Genomic DNA, 21,785 nt, shown 5'->3' with positions numbered 1-21,785 from the left:
TCTCCTCTCTTTCATCCTTTCTCCTCCCCTTCATCCTTTCTCCTCCCCTCCCACCTGCCCTGGTCTTTCCTGTGTCTCTCATTTGATCCTGGTCTCTGTGTTCATTTCGCAAATGTTGCCCTTGCTCTCGGCTGATATAGGACGTGCTAATAAAAACTCAGCAAAGCACAGCCTCCTCACATACGCCATGTTTCTTCCACAGGTTGTGATAGATGAAAAAGTTAGCTTAACTATAAAACAGAATATCCCTTTAAGCTCTGACACTGAATTACACCACAGCTCTATATATGAATATAAAGTACTGCAAATTGTAAACTACCCTAACAGTGCTCTGTGCAAAATGAAGTGTTTGGTATCATATTAAGAGGTGACATTGATTGTGATATTGGTTATTGGACTCCCACTCACCCACAGAGAGGACATCTAAGCATGTTTGTATTGGTTAAGGAGGGGAAGTTGATTTTCATAGAACTTTGTGTCTTTCTTGGAAAACCATGACGATACTGGCTATTAACAAGTGTGTGTGCCTGTTCCTCTTTAAACCAGAGGATTAGTGGCACAGCTGGGTGTTGCCAGGTGAAAGGATCTCCCAAACTCACAGGCTGGCTCCTTCAGCGTGCTGTACCTTCAACAGATTGCATTGGGGTTGCATAAGCTCAGCATGCTTTAAAAGACTGTTGTGTGGATGCCACTTGTTTCTATCAGTGTGCTAAACTATTGACCTTTTGCCCAGTACATGCTTGAATAGCAGCCATCTCTCTGTGTGGATAGATAAGACTCTTTTTCAATTTGGCAAAAGAGGGTTAAGGTAGCATGTAACTATATCTATTTGTTCTGCCCTTTATATATACAGTCTATGGTTCTATGACCCCCTACTCATTTGCATATTTGCTAATTACATTTCAGAATAATGTAAGTAATCAACTTGGGGACTTTCAAAAAGGTTGCAAAATTTATATAAATGTAAAAGACATATCTTTTAGGGGTGTTCCATCAAAATTAGGTAAGTTCATGATGATATCTATAAGTAAACTATTTACCATATTCACCTCAACCAAGACCCGAAATGAAGAGAGGGTCAGAGGTTTGTTTTTGAATCATAGTGGTCAGCAACATTAGACAATGCCTTATCTGAATTACAGGATTTAGTGTGCATGAGAATGGTAAATGTTACATGTCTTTATTGGAGACTTATGTTCCGCATGTATAGTGTGTTGAAGGAAGTCCCAGAAGTGATGATGCATTCCATGATGGCTTTACTGTACATGTAATAAATGAAAGGATGTTTAATAGTTTAATTGACCATGGTTATACAACTTCTGTACGAGAGTGCGATTAATGGAGTTGTTCCTGTTGCTAGGCTGTGCCAAGTCTCTACAAGCTCTATACCTGACTGGCAAGGGACCACAGTGCCTTTTAAAGTCGTACACTTTTACATAGTAAAGACATTGCAATTTAACATAGCACTCTTTTTTTTTTGTTATGCTTTGGATCATGGTGTGGTTTTGAATAAAGGTTTTTGGTAAAAAGAGTAATGCAAATTCCTTGAAACATGAAACCCAAGAGTTGCTTCCTGTTCTTTTAAATACAACCGCTAAGCCTACAGCATAGAAGGCTTTGAGTTTTTCTTTCTTCCTCTATCTCTCACTACTTGGTATTGTCTGAGATATAAGAATACTAGAGGAATTAAGATTTCATTGAGGACATATTAGCCTGCTTTAAGCAAACGCTACTGCCTTGCTAACAGATCTGTACTTAGGCACAGTGGTGAAGTTAGGAAAATGCTAATGTCAGCATGCTAACAGCTGATAAGGATTCTAACATTCTTAAGTTTAGCATTATATGTTACAACGTTTCCCATTTTCTTTTCAAAATTGTTTTTATGAATTTTCTTGTTCAACACAGAATTCCCACAGATGTGCCGAAACATTATCACAATGCAGTGCATTTTCCGATTTTAGCGTGCTATGTAGCATTCAAGCGTATGTTTGCAGGTTCCTATATTCCGCAGTTGAATGTCCTCTTAATAAGACAAATGACTGAGAAACATTTGTATGTCCTCATCCTTTCTTTTTTCCCTACATCAAATGTCCAAATGTTCCAAATACATCTTTAGGCCTTTGATCCGCGACTTCAAACATGATGCCTCAAATGTGCAGGATAGACTGTTTCCCTGACTTCAGACTGGTATTACCAAAGAGGCTTAATCCATTTCAACAAATAGAATCACATTTGAATAACCATTCACTTACAGCGAGGACCCTGGGAACTACAGGTATCTGGTCAAAACTAAATAATGGACCAATAGAAATGTTGACATGGATGACGCCAAGTGAAAGGATTAGGAATCACTTAAGCAATGAATCCTGAATGGTAAATGAATGTGTGTACAAATCTATCCAATAGATGACGAGACTTTTCACTCAAAGATACTGAACATCGGCTGTTGCATCTTTTTCCAGGTGGGACTATACCAAAACTGCACCTATTTTCTGTACATAAATTTTGCCCTTTAGGGACGCAAATTTGTCCATGACTCTGTGGTTGAAGTCAGGGATGTCTTTCACAAGTTTTCTCTCCATAGAAAGCATGGCCAAGGCATTGAGACGATCCTGGGACATGGTGTTCCTGAGGAAGGTCTTGATTCTCTTCAGCGTTGAGAAGCACCTCTCAGATTCATCTGTGGTCATGGGAGTGGTGATCTGGATCTTCAGCAGTGCCACAGTCTCTGAAAAGGTGTCCTGAAGATTGTTCTGCATGAAGAGCTGGTAGAGAGCCACAGCACCCCTGCAGTTCTTGAACTCATCGTTGCTGTAGATGAGTGACAGTTCGTTTTTCAGCTTGCTCTGGTTCAGCAGTGGGTAAGCCTCCATCGTGGAGTCCAGTGCTTCTTCAGGAAAATGGCAGTTGTACTGCTGGAATTTGTCTCCCTGCAGCAGTGTAGCACTGATCAGGTGCTTGGTGAAGGAGAACCGCTGTTTGGTATGGCCCAAGATAGTGTCACAAACCTAAAAAATGAAAGCACCAATTTAGTACAATATGGAAATGTCAATATGACAATATATATCAAGTTGTACCATATCAAAATATAATCTGTAAAAACGATTTGATCAATGCATACATTTGATAGGAACCATGCAAATGACCATAGTGTCACTCTAAAAGTTAGCTCACCTTAGCTGTAAATACTGATAGATTCAGGATGTATATATCGTATAGTAAATTATGTACAAGATTGCTAAGTATCAGGGTGGTTCTAGGGGGGGGGCAGTGCCCCTTAACACTGACTTTGGACCCCCCTGAAAATGAAAAGTGTATGATTAAACGATTTCTTGGCTGACGGAATAGGCGGAACTAAGGTTATTTGTCATTCTAGTCGTACCCATTAGAGCGTAAAAACTGTAACTATAAGTATCTGAAATAAATATGTGTACCAATAACTGTATTGCATTGTTTTCTTATGCGCAACTACTTCATACTGTCTTTGTCTTTTTCGTCCTGCATCTATTGTGCCCCTCTCAGAAAATAATTGGCCCCAGCCTGGCCCCCCCCCCAGTCAAATTGGTCTAGAACCACCACTGGTAGGATATATCGTTTTTACCTAACTGAGATTTGTACAAAAGACTAATTAAAGGAAAAACCTGAATAAAAGAGTGGAGAAGCATATCAAATGCAGAAGCTTCTGAGCACCAGGGCTAACTAAATAATTTGACCAGTGTGATAATGATGGCCGCTAGTTGCTGATGTTTTGTATACTGTGAGTGTATTGTATTATTTAAACTGACATGACAAAGATTGCAATTAAATTTGACTTGCAATTGATTAAGTGATGTGTGTGACTGTCTCTTAGGTTGCATGTCATTTTGTCACATCTAGCTATGTTTGTTTTTCATTCTAACTGTTGGACTTAGGCCTTTTTTGTAGAGATTTAAAATAATTTATGAAAGGGGACACTTTATTTGTCTCACCTCTGTAGTTTCATCTTGCATTAGTAAGTTAGAAAATGTATAAAAAGGACCTACTTTAAGGTGCGTAATGTCTTTTCTGTACAATGCAGCACTAATACAATTGAAAACATTGTAAAAGACCACACATTTAGCTTCTATCTCACCTCTGTAGCGAGCATCTGAAGTTCACCTGGGCCCAGTGTGCGCCGTTTCTTGCCCAGCTGCTGCTGAGATGCACAGCTGCTGTGTTCTCCACAGAAAGTAGGGAGGGAATCTCTGAAGAGAAAATGTATAGCTTTAGTTGACAGGTAAAACAATTGAAATTGTACATAATAATGTTACATACATATGAATTTACCTGATGTTTTTAACGTTGTCCGTGAACTCCTGCATGATTCCCTGAACAAAGACTGAGTTGACGGTCCGCTTCTGGAGCTGGTTGTAGAGAACATCCACATGTGGCATGATGCGATGGAACAGTTCCAGGAAGAAGCGGAAGGTATCATCCTCCAGTATTCTCACAAAGCCTCCAGCTTCTCTCGTAGTGTTAGGATCAAACTCGCCGGAGTCCCTGATGGTTTCAAAACACAGGAGGAGGTCATCTTTGTGCTCAAACACAGTCTTCACAGTACAGCTGTGGAAGTTCCACCTCATCGTGCATGCTGTTGGGAGTCTGTGGGCCACCACTTTATCGAGCACATTGGTTCTCTTGGGAGATCTAGCAAAGAAACCAGAGATTCCACCCAGGTCAGAGAAGAACTGTCTCACTCTGGTGATGTGAGATGTCACCTGCTGCATGATGAGGTTTAGTTGGTGAGCATAGCAGTGGATATAGTGTGCATTCACATAGACGTCTTGAACCTTCTTCTGCACACCACCTGTGGTTCCTCTCATGACACTTGCCCCATCATATGCCTGGGAAATGAGCTTGCTCTTCTGGTCAATGGGGAGAATGGAGCTCAACCTATCCAGAAGCGCGGTGGCAATGGAATCAGCTGTGGCACTCTGGTGAGATATAAACTCAAAAAACCTCTCTTGCACATCATGGGCTTTGTCAATGTAACGGATCACAAGGACGAGTTGACACTGAGTGGAAATGTCCATTGTTTCATCAACCTGGATGGAGACAAAGTCTGCACTCCTGATTTCTTCCAAAATGCACTCTCTCAAAACTGATAGCATACAGTCAAGGAGCTCATTTTGTATTGTCTTAGATGTTCCCTTAAACACAGTGGCAGTCTGCAGATGCTCTTTTAGAACCACATCCAGTGATGCAACAAAATCCACCAACCCTCTAAAAATATCAGGATTTTCTGAGCTTTCACTCTCGTCATGTCCACGCAGGGCAAGCTCAAAGGCACCACAGAACTTGACACAGTCTATTATTTTAGAAAGGATGTGCCGGTTTTTGTCCACCTCCTCGTTATGCTTACGGATGCCTATCCTGTAGTCTTCGTCGAGTTGGACAGCTATGTTTACTCTTCCAAACATGGCTAGTTGCATGGCATTTTCCATGTGGACTTTACTTTGTTCATGCTTTTTTGCTTTCTCTGATAGGTGTTTTAAGTCATTAACACCTTTCTGAGTCCATGCTAGGTCTGATCTAGAAGTCCGGAAAAGGAGGCAGGGGAAGCAAAATAAAGTGTTGGTGTCGCTACAGCCAGTTAGCCAAGCCTTTTTGATAAACCAGCTCCTTGAGAAACAGCGATGAAAATGCTTACGTCTGTCCTTTGACTCCTGCCTAATGGCGATGTCGGGCCGATCAGGACCAAGATTTTTTACTCTCAGCTTTCCCTCCAGTGTCCTCCCCTCAAAAGCGGTTTCTTTGAGTGATTTAACTGAATTTTCCTTCTCAATATTGATCGCCATTGAAGTTCCGAGAGACGGGAGTCCAAGGCGGTGTGTAAAAATATAAAGCTGGTCTTTTATTCAACATGGAACAACATATAAACAAACTCAAGCCCGGGGAAACTGACTGACCGGAAAACGGAAGTTCCTGTAAACTAAAATGTCCGTGCGGAACAATACCCCCACCCATAGTTCCGTGAGTGAATGATGTCAACCCACCACATTATTTTGTTTTTGTTTACACTCCTGCCCTAAATGTATAAACACTATGATTATACATTTTACGGACACCAACTATATAATATGTACCTTGTTAGTAATAAAAAAAAGTATAAAATTAATAAAAATGTAAGTATTTTTTTATGATAATTTTGAATGTGGGAAACTTTTGAACCAATTTTGGGAAACTTTTGAACCAAACAGTCTGGCCTAGATTCTGAAATATACTTACTTTTTCCCTAAAGGAGGGGGGCTGTCTAAAATGACTTCTTTTTTTAAAATCTTGTTTCAGTTCTACCACAACCACAGTCGATTTGAAAAGGCACATAAAATGTACGATTAGAATCTACATAGCAACCCCCCTTTGCTGTGAGGTGCTGTAAGTATTCTGGAAAACCACATTGACTGTGTAGTGATATGTGTTTCCAGCACATGATAGTCTTTGACTTATTGATAAGCAACAAAGTCCAGCCTGTTGTTTTAGACTCCATAGAAGCACTTTGCAATGACTGCTGAATCAATGTTGAGGGATAAACCTTGCTTTTAAAGCCTGAAGCATCGTTGTAATTGTAAAAAACTGAGCGGCCATTTAGTGGCTGGTGTCAATCCACTTATCAGAGGCTTCAGCGTCATGGTTTTGAAAAGCAGATTTCTGGTGGGAAAAGCAAAGAACAAGTGAGAGTGGTTGTACACTCATTGATAAGGGCCCTTCACCTTTCCCTGATCCCTCTCTCTTTTTTTATTTACTCTCAATCATGTGCTCCCTGCCCCCTTCTCTCCCAGCAAACAAACACAGATGCCTGAACTCAGGTTTCTCCTTAGGTTTCAGGTGGGAGGGAGCCGAGGAGATGGGTGGAGTGGCTGGAGGAGGGCCTTAAGTGGTTACACTCTAGCGGTCGACTAAAGGAGAGCTCTTCTCTCGATCACCTGACCGCACTCCAGCAGAGTTACAGTTTCACGGCCACACTGCAGGAATGTGGCCAGTGCTTCGTCAGGTCTCTTTTTCTTTGGATTATAAACTAGAGACTGAGGGGAAACAAACTGAAGCAATGTAGGCTACTCAGGACAATATTAGGATAGTCAAATCCAGAAATTGTCTGGAGTTTACATTTCACTAATTTAATGACATTGTCCAAAATGCTCTCAACTACTGGAAAAGCTCAGTGTGTTTTAGGTCAGGGGGTGCATCTGTGTGAAGGAGGACATAGATATCACGGTTATCTTGTCGCCCTCAGCCTTTAGGAACAGTTCACATTTTCCCTGCATCTTTGGGAAAATGACCCTTCTTTAGCTTTGGCTGTTGCTTTTCTTGAGTTTTCCCACTAGCCTTAAAACAGAAACATCAACAATGGTTTGGCAATAATTCTCCAGACCATGAGCTTCTCTATTCACACGAGTTCAAAGTAGGATGTATTGGAGCGGGCAGGGTAAAGTAAAGCTAAAATGTCCAGTGACAATGATTTGGATCATTTGGGTTCTCAGATACAGCTCCTATTGGTAGTATTATGTCAGGGTTCCTGTGCATGTTTGATATGAGCTTGAGAGATATGCAAGATTGAGATCAACATCTTGAATAAAAAAAGGTGATGAAGAAGTGGGGGCGGGATGAGAGGCAGGCCCACGGAGCAGATAAGATGAGCTGGACAATACAGCCATTGTCATGTGATCACAGTGGGATGCAATTCCCACACAGACCAGCGTGTATGCACAGCAGGGGGAGGGGTAAAGGGAGGAAGGGGGGAGCAGCAGGTGAATTCCAGCAGACTGTCTTTCACATATAGAGAGGGCCTTTGATGGCAAAGCCCCCGAACCAGGTGAAGGAGGCCTGGCTCACCACCTTTTCATTATTCGTCCCTCTCAAGTCAATAAAGGTTTTACTCACATCCTCTTTGTGTAGTGATACTGTTGATCTATATAGCCGGCTGACTGTATAGAAATGTACATGACTGACATTTGAAATAAGCTGTTGCGCAAATTGATACATTTGTTTCAAGTCATAAAATACTGCTTTTAATGATAATGTGTGCCCAATTGTTCCAGCGAAAGGGGCCACCACCCTTCAAAAAAACAACTATAAAGTTGCAAATATAACCTGTTTAACAAACGGTCTCATACTTTACTGAAGTCTGTTCTCAGCGTTTACACAGGAGGCTCACAAACCTAGAGTTTTAAATTGAAAACTGGCTACAACTGTTTTTCAAGCTTTTTAAAAAGGGAGGAGGGTTGTGATCCGAGCCAATCTATTTCTGTGAACATGGGCAAGTTAGCCATTGTAAGGTGACCTTGTTTGAATAATCAGAGGCCTACCATATAACATGTCCAATACAAAAGGAACACCTTGGTCTGAAGGGAGGCATTAGCAAAGTAAACAAAATTGAAAAGCAAGCTCATCTTCCATGATTAAACCAGATATAGCTACACCTCAAAGCCATTAAGAAATTAAAGGGCTAAATTGTTTTTAATGATTAGACAAAACAAATAAAGTTGTTCCTCATCAGCACGGAGACATTACAGCCTACTCAAGAGTAGGCTTTATAAAAGTACAAATCAATCTGGATAATCCCATGTGCAACTGATACAGTTTTAGTGGACCTATTCTGCGTCAGAAGTCTGTTTAAAGTGTAATGACTCGGAACATTTACTTTCCACACATGTAGGGAGATTCATTCAATTATACATTTGCCATAAAAAACAAGAAATACCTGCAGCAAAGGAATAAACGGAATAATCTGGTCAATAACAATTCAAAGCTTTATTGGATTTACAAAATTGAAGATTCTAAAACATTTACAATCATACACATTTCCCAGAATTTGCAATACAAACTTTTACAATCTCTTTAGGGCCATCGGATCATAAACACGACTTATTAAAGAGCACAGTGATACAAACTTCCCAATCCCCTTATTTCCTGAAAAGGGGATTTCTTTATACGGTCCCAACCAACAACAGAACATGACACCAAGAGCAGCAGGGCGCGTCCCCAGCTGGTGCGTAAAGGTAACGGAGAGTCAAACAAACTCCAACGATGACAGAAAAAAAGTATTTGGTAGAATCCAAAGGGGGCCCGTTCTTGCGAGACCGTTGAATGCCCAGTCCAGCAGTCTTGGCAGTGTGAAGAGCGACATCAGTCCGGTTTAGGACCTCCCGAAGAGGAGGGAAGCGGCCATCGCCAGCGGCAGCAGCAGCGTGGAGGCGGCGGTCCAGCCGCAGCCGCTTTTGAGTGTCGTGTTCACGCCGATGGTGGTGGGCATCATTGTAGTATAGTTGCCCATAGTCGTGTTAACCGTCGAGTTCTGGGCCTGCACCACCTTCAAACAATAAGATCACGTCAGATACTTTCTTAACTTAACTAGGCTACATTGAGGCAGATCAAAAGCACTAGGCAGATCAAAAGCAGGCATTGGTCTGTACGCGCAAACATGGTTAAAAAGGTGACCATGCTTTGCGGATAAGCTCATGATTTTAAAAATTCAAGCAGGAAATTCTATCAAGCATAACACTTATCCTCCAGTTTAAAAAAAACCGGATTAGTTTAAATTAAAAGGTTCCATTTCCACTAGAATCGGCCTATTCCCTGAAGTGTTGCTCTTATAAAAGATAAACGTTAACAAAAAAAACACCATGGGAGAGCTTGCCAAGACGCCGAAGAAGAGACTGATGTTTTTCACAATTTGTTCATTTCAGCGCAGAACATTTTTAGAAAACTAAAGTAGTCTAATATCACGTTGAAATTCAGAGCAAAAAATAAATGAGGAGCAAAACTAACCTGTGTTGAGATGAGATGGAGAGCCAACAGGAGAGCTCCGAGGAAACCTAGACACATCTTGTTCATCTTGCTGTGGAGTGTGAGTGAAGTCTGGCTCGCGAATCAGGTCAGTTCCTTTGGAAGGTGAAGGGATGAGTGAAAGAGGAGATGCAGCCGCGCGCTTTATACCCCCGGTGACGTCATTGTCCACTCAATGCCACCTGCTGAAGCCGAGGCCGTGCTGCATTCATCTGCTGTCGAAAATATGTTAAGCGACAAGCACAGACGTATGTATAGGCTACAACTCTGAAATAAAACAAATTGATAATGGCTGATTTATTTGGTGATTTCTTCGAATTGAGAAAGACTGCTGTTTGTCAGCATACTTTCAAAGTCAAAGTTGTGGTGACATTTAAAAAAATAAAATAACCACCCACCAGTATTAATGTCATAAGTATTTCTAATAGTAGGAATAAGCGTCGTTTTCTTAGTTATTTAAGACTATAGAGTTTTAGTTTTTAATTGTAACCACTGGATGGCAGTGAAAGCTCGCCAGCACTCTCAAGATTGCAATCTTGTGCACTTCCGGTAAAACATACTTTCAAAGTAAAACAACTCAAACGGATCAGTATAATGACAGGATCGATAAGCCCAAGTGCAGTAACGGGAACTATTCCTAATAATATACATTTGAAGGTGAATTTTCCTGCATAGGAACACATTTAAACCATTCCATATTTTATTGAATTCCAGTGACCGCCCTTCCAACTTGAGTTTTAAATGCGATTGATTTATATTGATCCTACTGGCTTTCCGTAGTTGTCCTTGCCTTAATTTCTTCCGGAAGAAACACAGCATTGGACGAAGGACGGAATATGACAACACGTAGACACATAGATAAATGCGCACAGTAAATTGTCACAACAACACTTGTTATTAATTGTCTTTTTGCTTGGATACAGAGCTACCTCACCTCTCCATGCTGCTGTGCCGGGTTTCGGCAGTAAGCCAGACACTATCGAGATGGGGACGGAGGTCACACCGGGGAGGCGGCCTCCTGCACCGGGCTCTCTCCTTCAGCTCCAGCCGCTGTCAGGCTGTCAGTCCGGGGGAGGGCAGCCCTCAGCCCGCAGAGACAGGCTCTCCCCAGGGACTGTACCGAGACACAGTGCTCCTTCCCCGGACTGACTTCCCAATGAAACTGACCGGACAGAAGCTGCTGAACAGAGAGCTCCAGATTCAGCAGGTACAACGAACCATTTAAGCTGACCCTCTACGTCCCAAAATCCTCTACACTACTTAGGGTTCACTACTATCCCTCTCTATACGTGTGGATGCATGCATTTGACTCATTGTTTGGTGCTCTTACAGGTAGCGCCCTTTGAAATATGCTTATTTGTTTTCACGTGAAATATGAACACTACACTTTTGCAGGAGTGTGGATTTGCAGATTTGTACTCCTGGCAAAGAGAGAGGAAGGCCAAGAAGGAGTTCTGCCTACATGATGGACCCCCATATGCCAATGGAGACCCTCATGTAGGACATGCCCTCAATAAGGTGATAACTCCGATCATGTTTTACTTATTTCATACTGTAATGCTGCAAAAATATAATTACTAGTTGCGTTTGTTGCAGCTTTCAGGTGGCAATGACTCAAACACTGCCAAAGTAATAATTAATTTCACTGTCTTGTTTGTGTCCAGATCCTGAAAGATATCCGAAACCGTTTTGAGATGCTGAGGGGGCGTCAGGTCCACTACATCCCAGGGTGGGACTGCCATGGCCTGCCCATCGAGCTGAAGGCTCTGGGGGAGTTGGGGACCAGCGGCTTGGGCCCCCTGGAGATCAGACAGAAAGGTAAAGACGGACAGAAAGCCGGATGACTGTTGTTGGATCTGCAGCTGCTGTAATGTTTCTATCCTCCCTAGCACGAGAGTTTGCGGAGGGGGCCATAGCTCGTCAGAAGGCTGCTTTTCAGCGCTGGGGGGTGATGGCTGACTGGGACCAATGCTACTACACGTATGATGGGGTCTATGAGGCTGCCCAGCTGAAGGTCTTCCAGGAGATGCACAGCAAGGTGGGCAGAAACTGTCAAAACCAACAGGGAAATACTGTGTGATGTTTTAATTGTTATCATCTCAGTCTAATTCTTTTCCCTTTGTCGATCTTCAGGGTTTCATCTACCAAGACTACAAACCGGTCTTCTGGTCTCCTTCAACAAGGTACTGAGTTAGTGTGCATGTGTAGAAGAGGCCGCGTGCCTTCTTTTTTAAATCCAAACACGATATCTGATTCTGTAACCCGGTCTACCTGCCTCTCTAGAACGGCCCTGGCAGAGGCAGAGCTGGAGTACAACCCTGAGCATGTGAGCAGATCCATCTATACCACGTTCCCCCTGAGCACACTGCCACCTGGGATAGCCTCAGAAGGTAACACACACACACACACACACACACACACACACACACACACACACACACACACACACACACACACACACACACACACACACACACACACACACACACACACACACACACACACACACACACACACACACACACACACACACACACACACACACACACACACACACACACACACACACACACACACACACACACACACACACACACACACACACACACACACACACACACACACACACACACACACACACACACACACACACACACACACACACACACACACACACACACACACACACACACACACACACACACACACACACACACACACACACACACACACACACACACACACACACACACACACACACACACACACACACACACACACACACACACACACACACACACACACACACACACACACACACACACACACACACACGCACGCACGCGCATGCAGGTAGTTCTGCCTTTTCAAGATATTATTCTTCTGACTGTAAGAACTCTCTTGACCATGTGGAATTTCGGTTTTCCTGCAGGATTGGAAAGTGTTTCTGTGTTGGTGTGGACCACCCAGCCTTGGACCATTCCTGCCAATCAGGCTGTGTGCTACATGCCCAACGCCAAGTAAGCTCCAACACCTCTAAAGACCTCTAAAGAACTGAGCAGTCTCAATCTTCTCCTTTCGCTCAGTTTGTAGTTGGTCTTTCTGAGTTGCTGCAACTAGCAATTATTAATTTTTTTGACTTATCTTTCTTTGTACAATAGTTGATATAACTGCTTAGTCATGAAATCACACCACCCTTACTAAAGTGCCTTGTTTTCTGTGTGCAGGTACTCTGTGGTGAAGAGGGCGGACACCTCTCAGCTGCTGCTGGTGGCCTCAGAGTGCTCAGCCAGCGTGGCAGCACTGCTGGACACAGAGCTGGAGAGTGTAGGCACCTTCACAGGTAGTGCTGACACACGCACACGCACGCACGCACGCACACACACACACACACGCTAACATGCACAAACATAACAATGCTGTTTTTCTTTATCATTTTGTTTTAAGGCTCCCAGCTTGAGGGTGGGATCTGCAAACATCCCACAATTCCTGACAAGGAAGTGCCACTCCTGCCTGCCAATCATGTGACCATGGCCAAAGGAACCGGATTGGTCCACACAGCGCCGGCTCACGGCATGGATGATTACAGTGTGGCTTCACAGTTTAAACTGTCTGTGGTACGTTTTATTTTGAACTGTGTCAATCTTTTGCAAATTGAGAACATCTGGACTTGACACCAACTGTTTAAGTTATTCATTAGGGAAAAAGTGAAAGATGGCTGAAATTACGCTGGTAAACATGCTTTGTGTCACTTTGTAACAGTGTGTATGTTTTCCCTCCACCAAAGGAGTGTATGGTGGATGAAGACGGAAAGTTCACTGAGCTGGCCGGCCCCGAGCTGCAGAATCTGACTGTGATGACGGAAGGCACGGACAAAGGTACAGAAAAATACATCAAACCTTAACACACTACATTGACTTGGTCCACGCGGATTTGTTATTGCATGCGTTAATTTAAATGTATTTGTCTGTGTTTCTTGTTGTGTTTATGTTAGTGATTACCATGCTGAAGGAGTGTGGCTCTCTGGTGAAGGAGGAGAAGTGTGTCCACAGTTACCCGTACGACTGGAGGACGAAGCAGCCCGTGGTCATCAGGCCCAGCAAACAGTGGTTCATCAACACAGCGTCACTCAAAGACAAGGCCAAGGTAAGACATGTTACGGTCAGAATAAAATCTCTTCCTGGTGCACAACAAGGAAAGCATTGGGCTCTTTCAGGAAGTGGTGCATTTACAGTTTGTTCCTAAGAAAGACATTCCTGTGTGTGTGTGTGTGTGTGTGTGTGTGTGTGTGTGTGTGTGTGTGTGTGTGTGTGTGTGTGTGTGTGTGTGTGTGTGTGTGTGTGTGTGTGTGTGTGTGTGTGTGTGTGTGTGTGTGTGTGTGTGTGTGTGTGTGTGTGTGTGTGTGTGTGTGTGTGTGTGTGTGTGTGTAGGAGGCACTGCAGAAGGTGCGTGTTCTGCCTGAGTCGGCGAGGGGCAGCCTGCTGACCATGCTGGACAGACGGACGTACTGGTGCATCTCCAGGCAGAGGAGCTGGGGGGTCCCCATCCCCGTGTTCTACCACAGAGAGACCGGAGAGCCTCTGATCAACAAGTGGGCCCAAACACCACACACATGCAGTAGGGCTGCTCGATTATGGCAAAAATCATAATCTCGATTATTTGGGCCAATAATTGATATCACGATTATTAAAAACGATTGTCCATTTACGTTGAAAACATCAATTTATTGAAAAAAACAATGTAAACAGTATGTTTTTAACAGTTGATTACCCTGAACGTTTAATATAATTCAACTGAAAAACCAATAAAAAAATGTTTTTACATTTTAAAAAAGAAATAAAAAGATAATAGTTTTATTTCGATTATGTTGTTTTCATAACCGTTGCAAGCCAAAATCGTAATTGCGATTTAAAATACGATTAATTGAGCAGCCCTAACATGCAGACTAACTGGCTCGTGCACATGCCTGGACACACACACATACTGCATGCACACTCACATTTCGACACATGGTCATTGCACACACACACACACACACGCTTTCGGGTATTTCCATGTCGGTTTTGTATTGGTATAGTTGTCACATTTTATCCAATAAATGTCATCTTGATTTTTTTTGTATCTTGTTAAACCATGTTAAGCACTTTGTAACTTTTGTTAAAAAGTCGTAGCTGTATTAATAAAGTGTATTATTATTATTTACAAGTGAACATTCCTCCTGTCTCTGCAGACACACAGTGACCCATATAGCTCAGCTGTTCAAAGAAAAGGGCAGCGACTGCTGGTGGGAGCTTCCTGTTGAGGATTTACTGCCAAATGAGGTGCTCAAGAAGGTGAGAGTGTGTGTGTGTGGGGGGGGGGGGGGCGGGGTTAAAATACAGTGAGGGCCGAGTTGTGATAAACAAGCCTCAGTAATACATCAAAGGAGATCCCTTTCTACTATGATAAAATATAATTATTAATGTTATTTTAAAGGCTTTTGGTCAAGAGTAGAAAGAATTACTTTGAGCTGTTTGAAATCATTTAAGTCAAATATAAAAATGTTTCTGGCCACCACTCTACTGCCCAGAAGAAAAAGCAAACATCCCTGAATACATTTTGATTGAACAAAAGAAGACTCTCATTCGGCATTCAACCTTTTGCAATCGGCTGTTGATTTTTTATTGACATTGACATTTATTCATTATTAATATTTTCATCAGTCGTCATAGCTTTTCTGTAGGTGAGCAATGAATCTCCTTTTATTCTCTGCCTCTCCCTGTGTGTCTCTTCAGAGTAAAGCAGGTCCAGTGACTGACTACGTTCGCGGAGAAGACGTCCTGGACATCTGGTTCGACAGCGGCGCTTCATGGGCCGCAGTACTAGAAGGTACGTCTAAATCTGTCCTGCATGTTCAAGTAGATTCAGTTAATTTGATATTGTATGGCAATGTTTTCATCCTCAGTCATCTGGGTTGATTTAAGGGTAGCAGCAAAACGCCTTTAATCAACTCAGCTGTCATTAGTGTTATTGTAGAGAAAGCTCATTACACTGTCCGCTGCTTAAGCTGCTTTAGAAAGCGGACTGTAAGCAGAAGCAGCACACACATGGAGTATTAGATTGGATTATGGATTATAAAGCAGTGCAGCCTCAGCACACTAGGGTCAGGTGTCTGCAACTGAACATTGGTAGAACAGAAGAAAATCAAATCAGTGAACACATTTACAATGCAGATACAGTGCCTGAGATATCCACCATAACTTAATCTTGCCCTAAATCTTCAAATCATACTTACGTTACACAAATGTGCCAGTATGTATTGAGGCCCTGAGAGGCAATTGAGAAACTAAATGTCTGGTGGATTATTTTTTTTAAACCTTTGTCTTTGAAATGGTACAAAATATAATGTTGTACCATTGTGGCTGTTGTTACAACAATAAACACTTAAAGGTGGGGTATGTCATTTATTTCAGAAACACTTTTTGTTATATTCCATGGAATGCTCTTAACATTCCGATAGCAATGAATATCTGAAGTGCTTTGACAATAAATACATTAAAAAAAGTCATCTGTGGAAGCTGTAGTAATGTAAAAAGCACGACCAATCATCTGAGCCGGCCCGGCTAAAATAACTGGATGGCCTACCTGCCTATCAGCCTTCCATCTGTGCACAAACTTATCTCGTGCCCTCATTGGTCATGTGCACGTTCGTGTGTGTTGGAGGAGGGGCTCTGTAACAAATATTTTCAAATTCTAGCACACTCGAGCTGGTTTCTCCAAAATTACCTACCCCACCTTTAATGACAAAATACAGTTAAAAAATCACCTGTTGAAACTTTTTGTCTGCGTATTGTTACAATGAGAAGGAAAAATTTCTTTATTTTCAACCCCACAGATATAATAAAATGAAATTATTATTTTTTTAAACCCAAAAGACGAAACTGATATTTGTTTCAATTTCCTCTTGGAGCTTCCATAACTATGAAAACAAAATAAATGTCTTTATCTACAGCAGAAAGGGTTCCACTCTATCTTTTAAGGACCCATAACACATATTTCTGACGTAATTGAGATGAGAAGGTTCTTTTTCTGTCCTTGGAAACAGGATACGAGACCAAATGACTCCTTAAGGTGGCCCTTTTAAAGTTGTCTGGTTGTGTTGTTATTTGCAGAGGAGTCTGAGGGAGACTCTGAGGAGGCGGAGTCCCGTCTCAGCTGGCTCCCCGCTCGGCTCCGCAAACCTCTGGTCCCAGGTCACATGATCCCCCTCCTACAGGCCTGCAGCGCCTCCCTCTGACATGTCTCTGTTACACTCTGTCTCTGTTTCCCGGGCTCAGACTGCTTTTACCTGTCACTTAAGACAACTGTGGTACCTAAACACTGAAAAAGGACATTTAGTCCAACTCAGTTAATACTCTTCATGGAGCATTTGAATGTGCTGTGAAGAGTATTTATGGATAGTGGACAGCATGATTCTCCACTCCTCTGTTTCTTTGTGGCAGCTTGTTTCTTTTTCCAGGAATGGCTCAAACTCTGCACTTTGTCTTGTATGTGGATTCCTTCAGGATCAAAATGGACGTTTGCTCAAACTTGTTTCTGCCTGTGATGCCATGGCTGCAACACCTGTTTGTCAGATAACTGTTTAGATATGAAATCTTGAGTTAAAGAAATAAAAACAGGCAATTTAGGGGCGTTTTGGACATGGCATGTTTCCCTAGTCTTAAGCAACGGTCACCTTAAAGTGTGGTCTTTGCATTCCCCCCCCCCCCCTAACACTGGCTGCTCTCTCTTGTTTTTTCTAGACATTTCTCTCCTCTGGGACAACACTTACTGTTTTATTTGTTTTTAAGTAGAAGGGAGTAACAGATTTTCTTTCTCTCGCCCTGCAGAGTCAGAATCCAGGGCGGATGTTTATGTGGAGGGAAAGGACCAGATAGGAGGCTGGTTCCAGTCCTCGCTGCTCACCAGCGTGGCCGTCAGGAACAAGGCTCCTTACAAGTGAGTGTCCCGTCCTCTCCCTGTGGGGGTACAAATGTACTGAAATGTAATAAAATGACTTTGTAATGTGAATAAATGCCGAAGAATGTTCCATTGAGGCAGCCGAGGTTGAGATACTGTGACTTTTGGCTCTAGCATGGGTCAGGCTCCAAAAACACTAGCTTTCACAGAAGCCAATACAATAAGTTATACTACTAATGACCAATGAACTGAACTTGTGTCAAATATGCGACAACGCCTTGTACGCCACAATTGTACCGCATGTAGCAATAATCAAATTATACACAGAAATACTAATTCAAAGCCACTTACATTTACACAAATTTGCTATACCACTAAGAATAGCGATGAATAGCCAAGAATCACATTTTCAAAATGTTCCTTTACACTAACCTAAGTGAACTAACTTTTTTTTGCATTTGTGTGTAGGGCTCTGGTGGTCCATGGTTTTGCTGTCACTGAGAAAGGAGACAAGATGTCCAAGTCTCTGGGGAACGTAGTGGATCCAGATAAAGTCATTAATGGAGGGGAGGTAATGGAGACTTTAACCACACCCTGATGAACTGAGCTTCATATCATCCTTTATTAATTAAACAATAAGCCTTGTTACTTACAACCTGGTGTTTTTCCTGCACTCTCCTTCTCTCACTGTCCTTCCATCTCCAGGACCCCAGTCTGCCAGCATACGGGGCCGATGTGCTGCGCTGGTGGGTGGCCGAGTCCAACGTCTTCTCTGAGGTGCAGATTGGACCAACTGCTCTCAACTCAGCCAGAGACAGCATCAACAAGGTACCAGAGTGCGGTATGGACACTGTACAAGTGGCTTGCGTTATTTCAATCAGGAAAGACTTCATTTTTAGTTTAAAGAACATTTATGGACAGATGCGCCATATGATAAATGTTAAAAGTCTTTGACGAATAGTCCCCAATCCTGAAATCGTATATATAAAAGGGGGAAATGCAGACATATAGGAACCCCCCCCCCCCCCCACCGGGGTCTAGACACTGGTGGTGATGTTGAAGGATTTGATGAGGAGATGGGATGAAGAGGAGGCGTGATGAGATCTTTGGATTAGCTCTCCTGGGCACAGGATATGATGATGAAGGGAGGTGGAAGGGGAGGAGGCGGGCTGCAGCATGAAGACCTGAAATCACAGCTGACTGCAGGAGAGAGGAGAACCATTTTAAAGTTTGGCTGCAGCAGGATGATTGGCTGCTGGAGATTGAGGTGAAATGTAATAGGTTAAAGAGAACGCCTGTGATGAGCTGATTATATGCAGCTGCGGAGTGAATTAATATGTACCCAGTCTTCCTGAAAGAACTTGTGCTGAGCTTCATGTGTACGAGACTCAATGCCTTTTTGTTGTTCCTCCACCAGCTGAGGAACACTCTGAGGTTCCTGCTCGGCAACCTGCAGGGCTTCGACCCCCGCGTGCAGGCGGTGGACCCCAAAGAGATGCACTACATCGACCAGTACATGCTGCACCTGCTCCGCGAGTACAGCATCAAGGTGAGTTCAGGTGTAAAGCTTGTTGACCTCAGTCCAAAGTGCCTCAGCTGCTGACTGATATGTGTTTGTGTGCAGGTGACGGACGCCTACACTGAGTTTGATGCTGGCCGGGCCATCCGTGTCCTGCAAGGCTTCATCGCCAGAGAGCTCTCCAGCTTCTATTTCAGCATCATCAAAGACAGGTAAAGGCTCGCCACAACAGGAACACAACTTGTTCAGTGTGCTAGCATTCTTCCAAATACAAAGCACTTCACAAGACTGAAAATATCCCTTTATGTTTCTTCTAAACTCGCACATCTGTTTGTCCTGCTTTGTTCCTTGTTCCATCTTTTCTCATTTCTGCCTCTTTATGTACTATATTTTCTTAATGTTTTATGTTATTAAAGTTTCTTGAAATAGTTTTCTATCTGTGTTTTTTAATTTTTGTTTAATTTTAATGAATGCACCACAACACAAAGTCAAATTCCTCGTATGTGGTAACCTACCTGGCAATAAACCTGATTCTGATTCATTTAGGTTGTACTGTGATCCAGAGGACTCGCTGGGCAGGAGATCATGTCAGACTGCCTTAGAGGAGATTCTGGACGGAGTGACCCGATCCATCGCTCCCATCCTGCCCCACCTGGCTGAGGAGGTCTATCTGCACGCACCAGGACATGGCGGTATGTGCCAATCACAACCACACAGTATATTACGTGTTTGCTTGCTAACAAGAGTATTCATGAAACCACATTTGTTTCTGCAGAAGGAGAGACATTATTTAAGAGCGGCTGGATCAAAAGCAGCTCAGTGTGGCGCCGCCCAGGATTGGAGGAGGCGGTGGAAGGGGCGTGTGCCATCAGAGACTCCTTCCTGTCTTCCATTCCGGGCAAAAACGCAGCTCAGTACGACCTCAACATCGCTGTAGAGCCCGGTCTGCTGTTTGAACTCATAGAGGTCAGTGAAATGTTGTTAGCAAGCCAATTTCTTTCATGTATATAATCAGTCTATTTTTAAGGGATAGTATAAATTCAAAGTCCTCCTCTTCACCCCCAGTCCCTGCAAGAGCATCCCAGCTCCACCTCCTCCCAGCTGGCGGAGCTGATGATGGTGGCGCGGGTCAACCTGTGCAGCGTGCTGCCCCGGGACCTGCCCTCAGACGCCCTGCTGAGCAGCGGCTCCTTCCTCATCAACCTGGAGGGTGAGGACATCCACACTGAGCGGATGATTTCATGTGCACAGAGGTTTTACACGTTCCATGCAGCTGGATCCTTTTGGATCAGATTGAAACCAACAGCAGGTTTTGTTCTGCACTGGTGACAGGGGTAGCTGGAGGCATAATGTTATTTTAATTTATTATGAATGGGAAACATGCTTTGAGGGAATTTCTTAACATTTTGTTCAAACGTACGCTTAGACTATAGACTTCACTGTGACTTTTATTTTTTTATGGCATTCTATCATATGTAATTATAGCGATATGGCATACAACACATATTACCTTTTTGATGAAATATAATGGCATACCATTTTTCTGAAGGCTTTTTTAATGAAACATTTGTGAAATACTACAGTATACAATGTTTTCTTTTTTAAATGAATATTTAATGATATACAATACTAGAATTCTTTTTTTATTGAATGGTACTAGGACTTGTTTTTAAATGCATTTTTATTAAGAACAAAATGTTGACTTTTTACAACATTTGATACAATCCATAGTGGATAAGATCTACAACATTGTGTACAACACGTGATAAGCTATGCCTTTTCTGATGTGTGTGTCCTCTCAGGTGGTGTTATCCGAGAGGACAGTGCCTACAAAATAGCCGCGGTGCCCACCTCTGCCGCCCGCTGCCCGCGATGCCGTCGATACACCGCAGACTCAGCAGACTGCCTGTGCCCGCGCTGCCAGAGTGCCGTCTCACAGGCTCACTGACAGGCCTGTCAGCACGACGACCAGCAAACCTATCAACTGTTGTGTTTTCCTGCTTCGGGTGAAGTTCCTCGTTAGACAAGGTCTAACAATCGGCAGAGAAAACTGACTCCAAATCTGCTTCACTCCGCTTTTCTGTCTGCTGTCAGTAATGCGAAGACACAGGACTGGCATTGTGATGGAATGGCCTGAACATCACATAAGATCACTGTTTCAGGCTTCACTGCCTTATGCATTTACATTTGTTCCAGAGCAGCAGGTTGAGAACTCTAAAACCAAAATGACAGCCTTGGTCCCTCGTCTGGCCGTGAATGAGCTTTGTTCTTGTACCACAAATCAATAAGCATGAGAAATGTTTACCGTTATGTACAGATGGGAATTGGAAGATATTTACATTTATTTTCGCTGTAGAAGGGATGCTATTCAGTTTTTTTGTAATGTGTAAACAAATCATTACGATGAGGGTATCTATGTGACAACACTTTCAATAATGCTGTATGGAAGAAAAGTCTCTAAATGATAAATAAATGGAGTTTCATCTCTACACATGATATGAGAGTAATGAAATGATCGGCTAATGAC

The 21,785-nt window shown here is 42.9% G+C and overlaps 2 protein-coding genes and 1 long non-coding RNA gene across 5 annotated transcripts; 1 reads left to right on the top strand and 2 right to left on the bottom strand.

Annotated features, from left to right (window-relative positions):
* Window positions 1-1,860: 1,860 nt before the first annotated feature.
* On the bottom strand, window positions 1,861-5,971 carry LOC307045811 (zinc finger MYM-type protein 1-like). Its single transcript, XM_079691771.1, has 3 exons — window positions 4,306-5,971; window positions 4,112-4,223; window positions 1,861-3,008 (listed from the first exon to the last, which is right to left on the bottom strand). Exons 1-3 carry the CDS (start codon window positions 5,814-5,816, stop codon window positions 2,469-2,471), a joined length of 2,163 nt encoding a protein of 720 aa, XP_079547897.1. The 5' UTR covers window positions 5,817-5,971; the 3' UTR covers window positions 1,861-2,468.
* Window positions 5,972-8,751: 2,780 nt separating this feature from the next.
* LOC307046083 lies at window positions 8,752-10,214 on the bottom strand. 2 transcript variants are annotated; one of them, XR_013810069.1, is made up of 3 exons: window positions 10,200-10,214; window positions 9,784-10,013; window positions 8,752-9,325 (listed from the first exon to the last, which is right to left on the bottom strand). It is a non-coding gene; the product is annotated as an uncharacterized lncRNA (long non-coding RNA). The 2 variants fall into 2 exon arrangements; XR_013810070.1 differs by lacking the exon at window positions 10,200-10,214 and having other exon boundaries at window positions 9,784-10,175.
* Window positions 10,215-10,587: 373 nt separating this feature from the next.
* Window positions 10,588-21,754, top strand: iars2 (isoleucyl-tRNA synthetase 2, mitochondrial). 2 transcript variants are annotated; one of them, XM_079692235.1, is made up of 24 exons: window positions 10,588-11,008; window positions 11,197-11,319; window positions 11,466-11,619; window positions 11,691-11,839; window positions 11,935-11,984; window positions 12,085-12,191; window positions 12,734-12,821; window positions 13,029-13,144; window positions 13,249-13,418; window positions 13,589-13,679; window positions 13,796-13,947; window positions 14,232-14,392; window positions 15,032-15,134; window positions 15,576-15,669; window positions 16,953-17,033; window positions 17,670-17,778; window positions 18,208-18,310; window positions 18,445-18,567; window positions 19,157-19,288; window positions 19,364-19,470; window positions 19,805-19,950; window positions 20,034-20,224; window positions 20,324-20,468; window positions 21,061-21,754. In XM_079692235.1, exons 1-24 carry the CDS (start codon window positions 10,742-10,744, stop codon window positions 21,204-21,206), a joined length of 3,108 nt encoding a protein of 1,035 aa, XP_079548361.1. In that variant the 5' UTR covers window positions 10,588-10,741; the 3' UTR covers window positions 21,207-21,754. The 2 variants fall into 2 exon arrangements, with proteins under 2 accessions (XP_079548361.1, XP_079548362.1); XM_079692236.1 differs by lacking the exon at window positions 16,953-17,033.
* Window positions 21,755-21,785: the final 31 nt, after the last annotated feature.

The sequence above is a fragment of the Notothenia rossii genome (assembly GCF_949606895.1).
Source record: "Notothenia rossii genome assembly, chromosome: 7".
NCBI lineage: Eukaryota > Metazoa > Chordata > Actinopteri > Perciformes > Nototheniidae > Notothenia > Notothenia rossii.
This window is presented reverse-complemented; position numbering and strand designations above follow the sequence as displayed.

Excerpts from the sequence above, each read along its gene's own strand:
- LOC307045811 (XM_079691771.1), bottom strand. The coding sequence starts at position 5,816 with ATGGCGATCAATATTGAGAAGGAAAATTCAGTTAAATCACTCAAAGAA. Across the intron at positions 4,224-4,305 it reads GACAACGTTAAAAACATCAG|AGATTCCCTCCCTACTTTCT; the intron begins GTAAATTCATAT and ends TTTTCTCTTCAG. Across the intron at positions 3,009-4,111 it reads TTCAGATGCTCGCTACAGAG|GTTTGTGACACTATCTTGGG; the intron begins GTGAGATAGAAG and ends TTCATTTTTTAG.
- iars2 (XM_079692235.1), top strand. The coding sequence starts at position 10,742 with ATGCTGCTGTGCCGGGTTTCGGCAGTAAGCCAGACACTATCGAGATGG. Across the intron at positions 14,393-15,031 it reads GGAGAGCCTCTGATCAACAA|ACACACAGTGACCCATATAG; the intron begins GTGGGCCCAAAC and ends CTGTCTCTGCAG. Across the intron at positions 18,311-18,444 it reads AAGTCATTAATGGAGGGGAG|GACCCCAGTCTGCCAGCATA; the intron begins GTAATGGAGACT and ends TTCCATCTCCAG.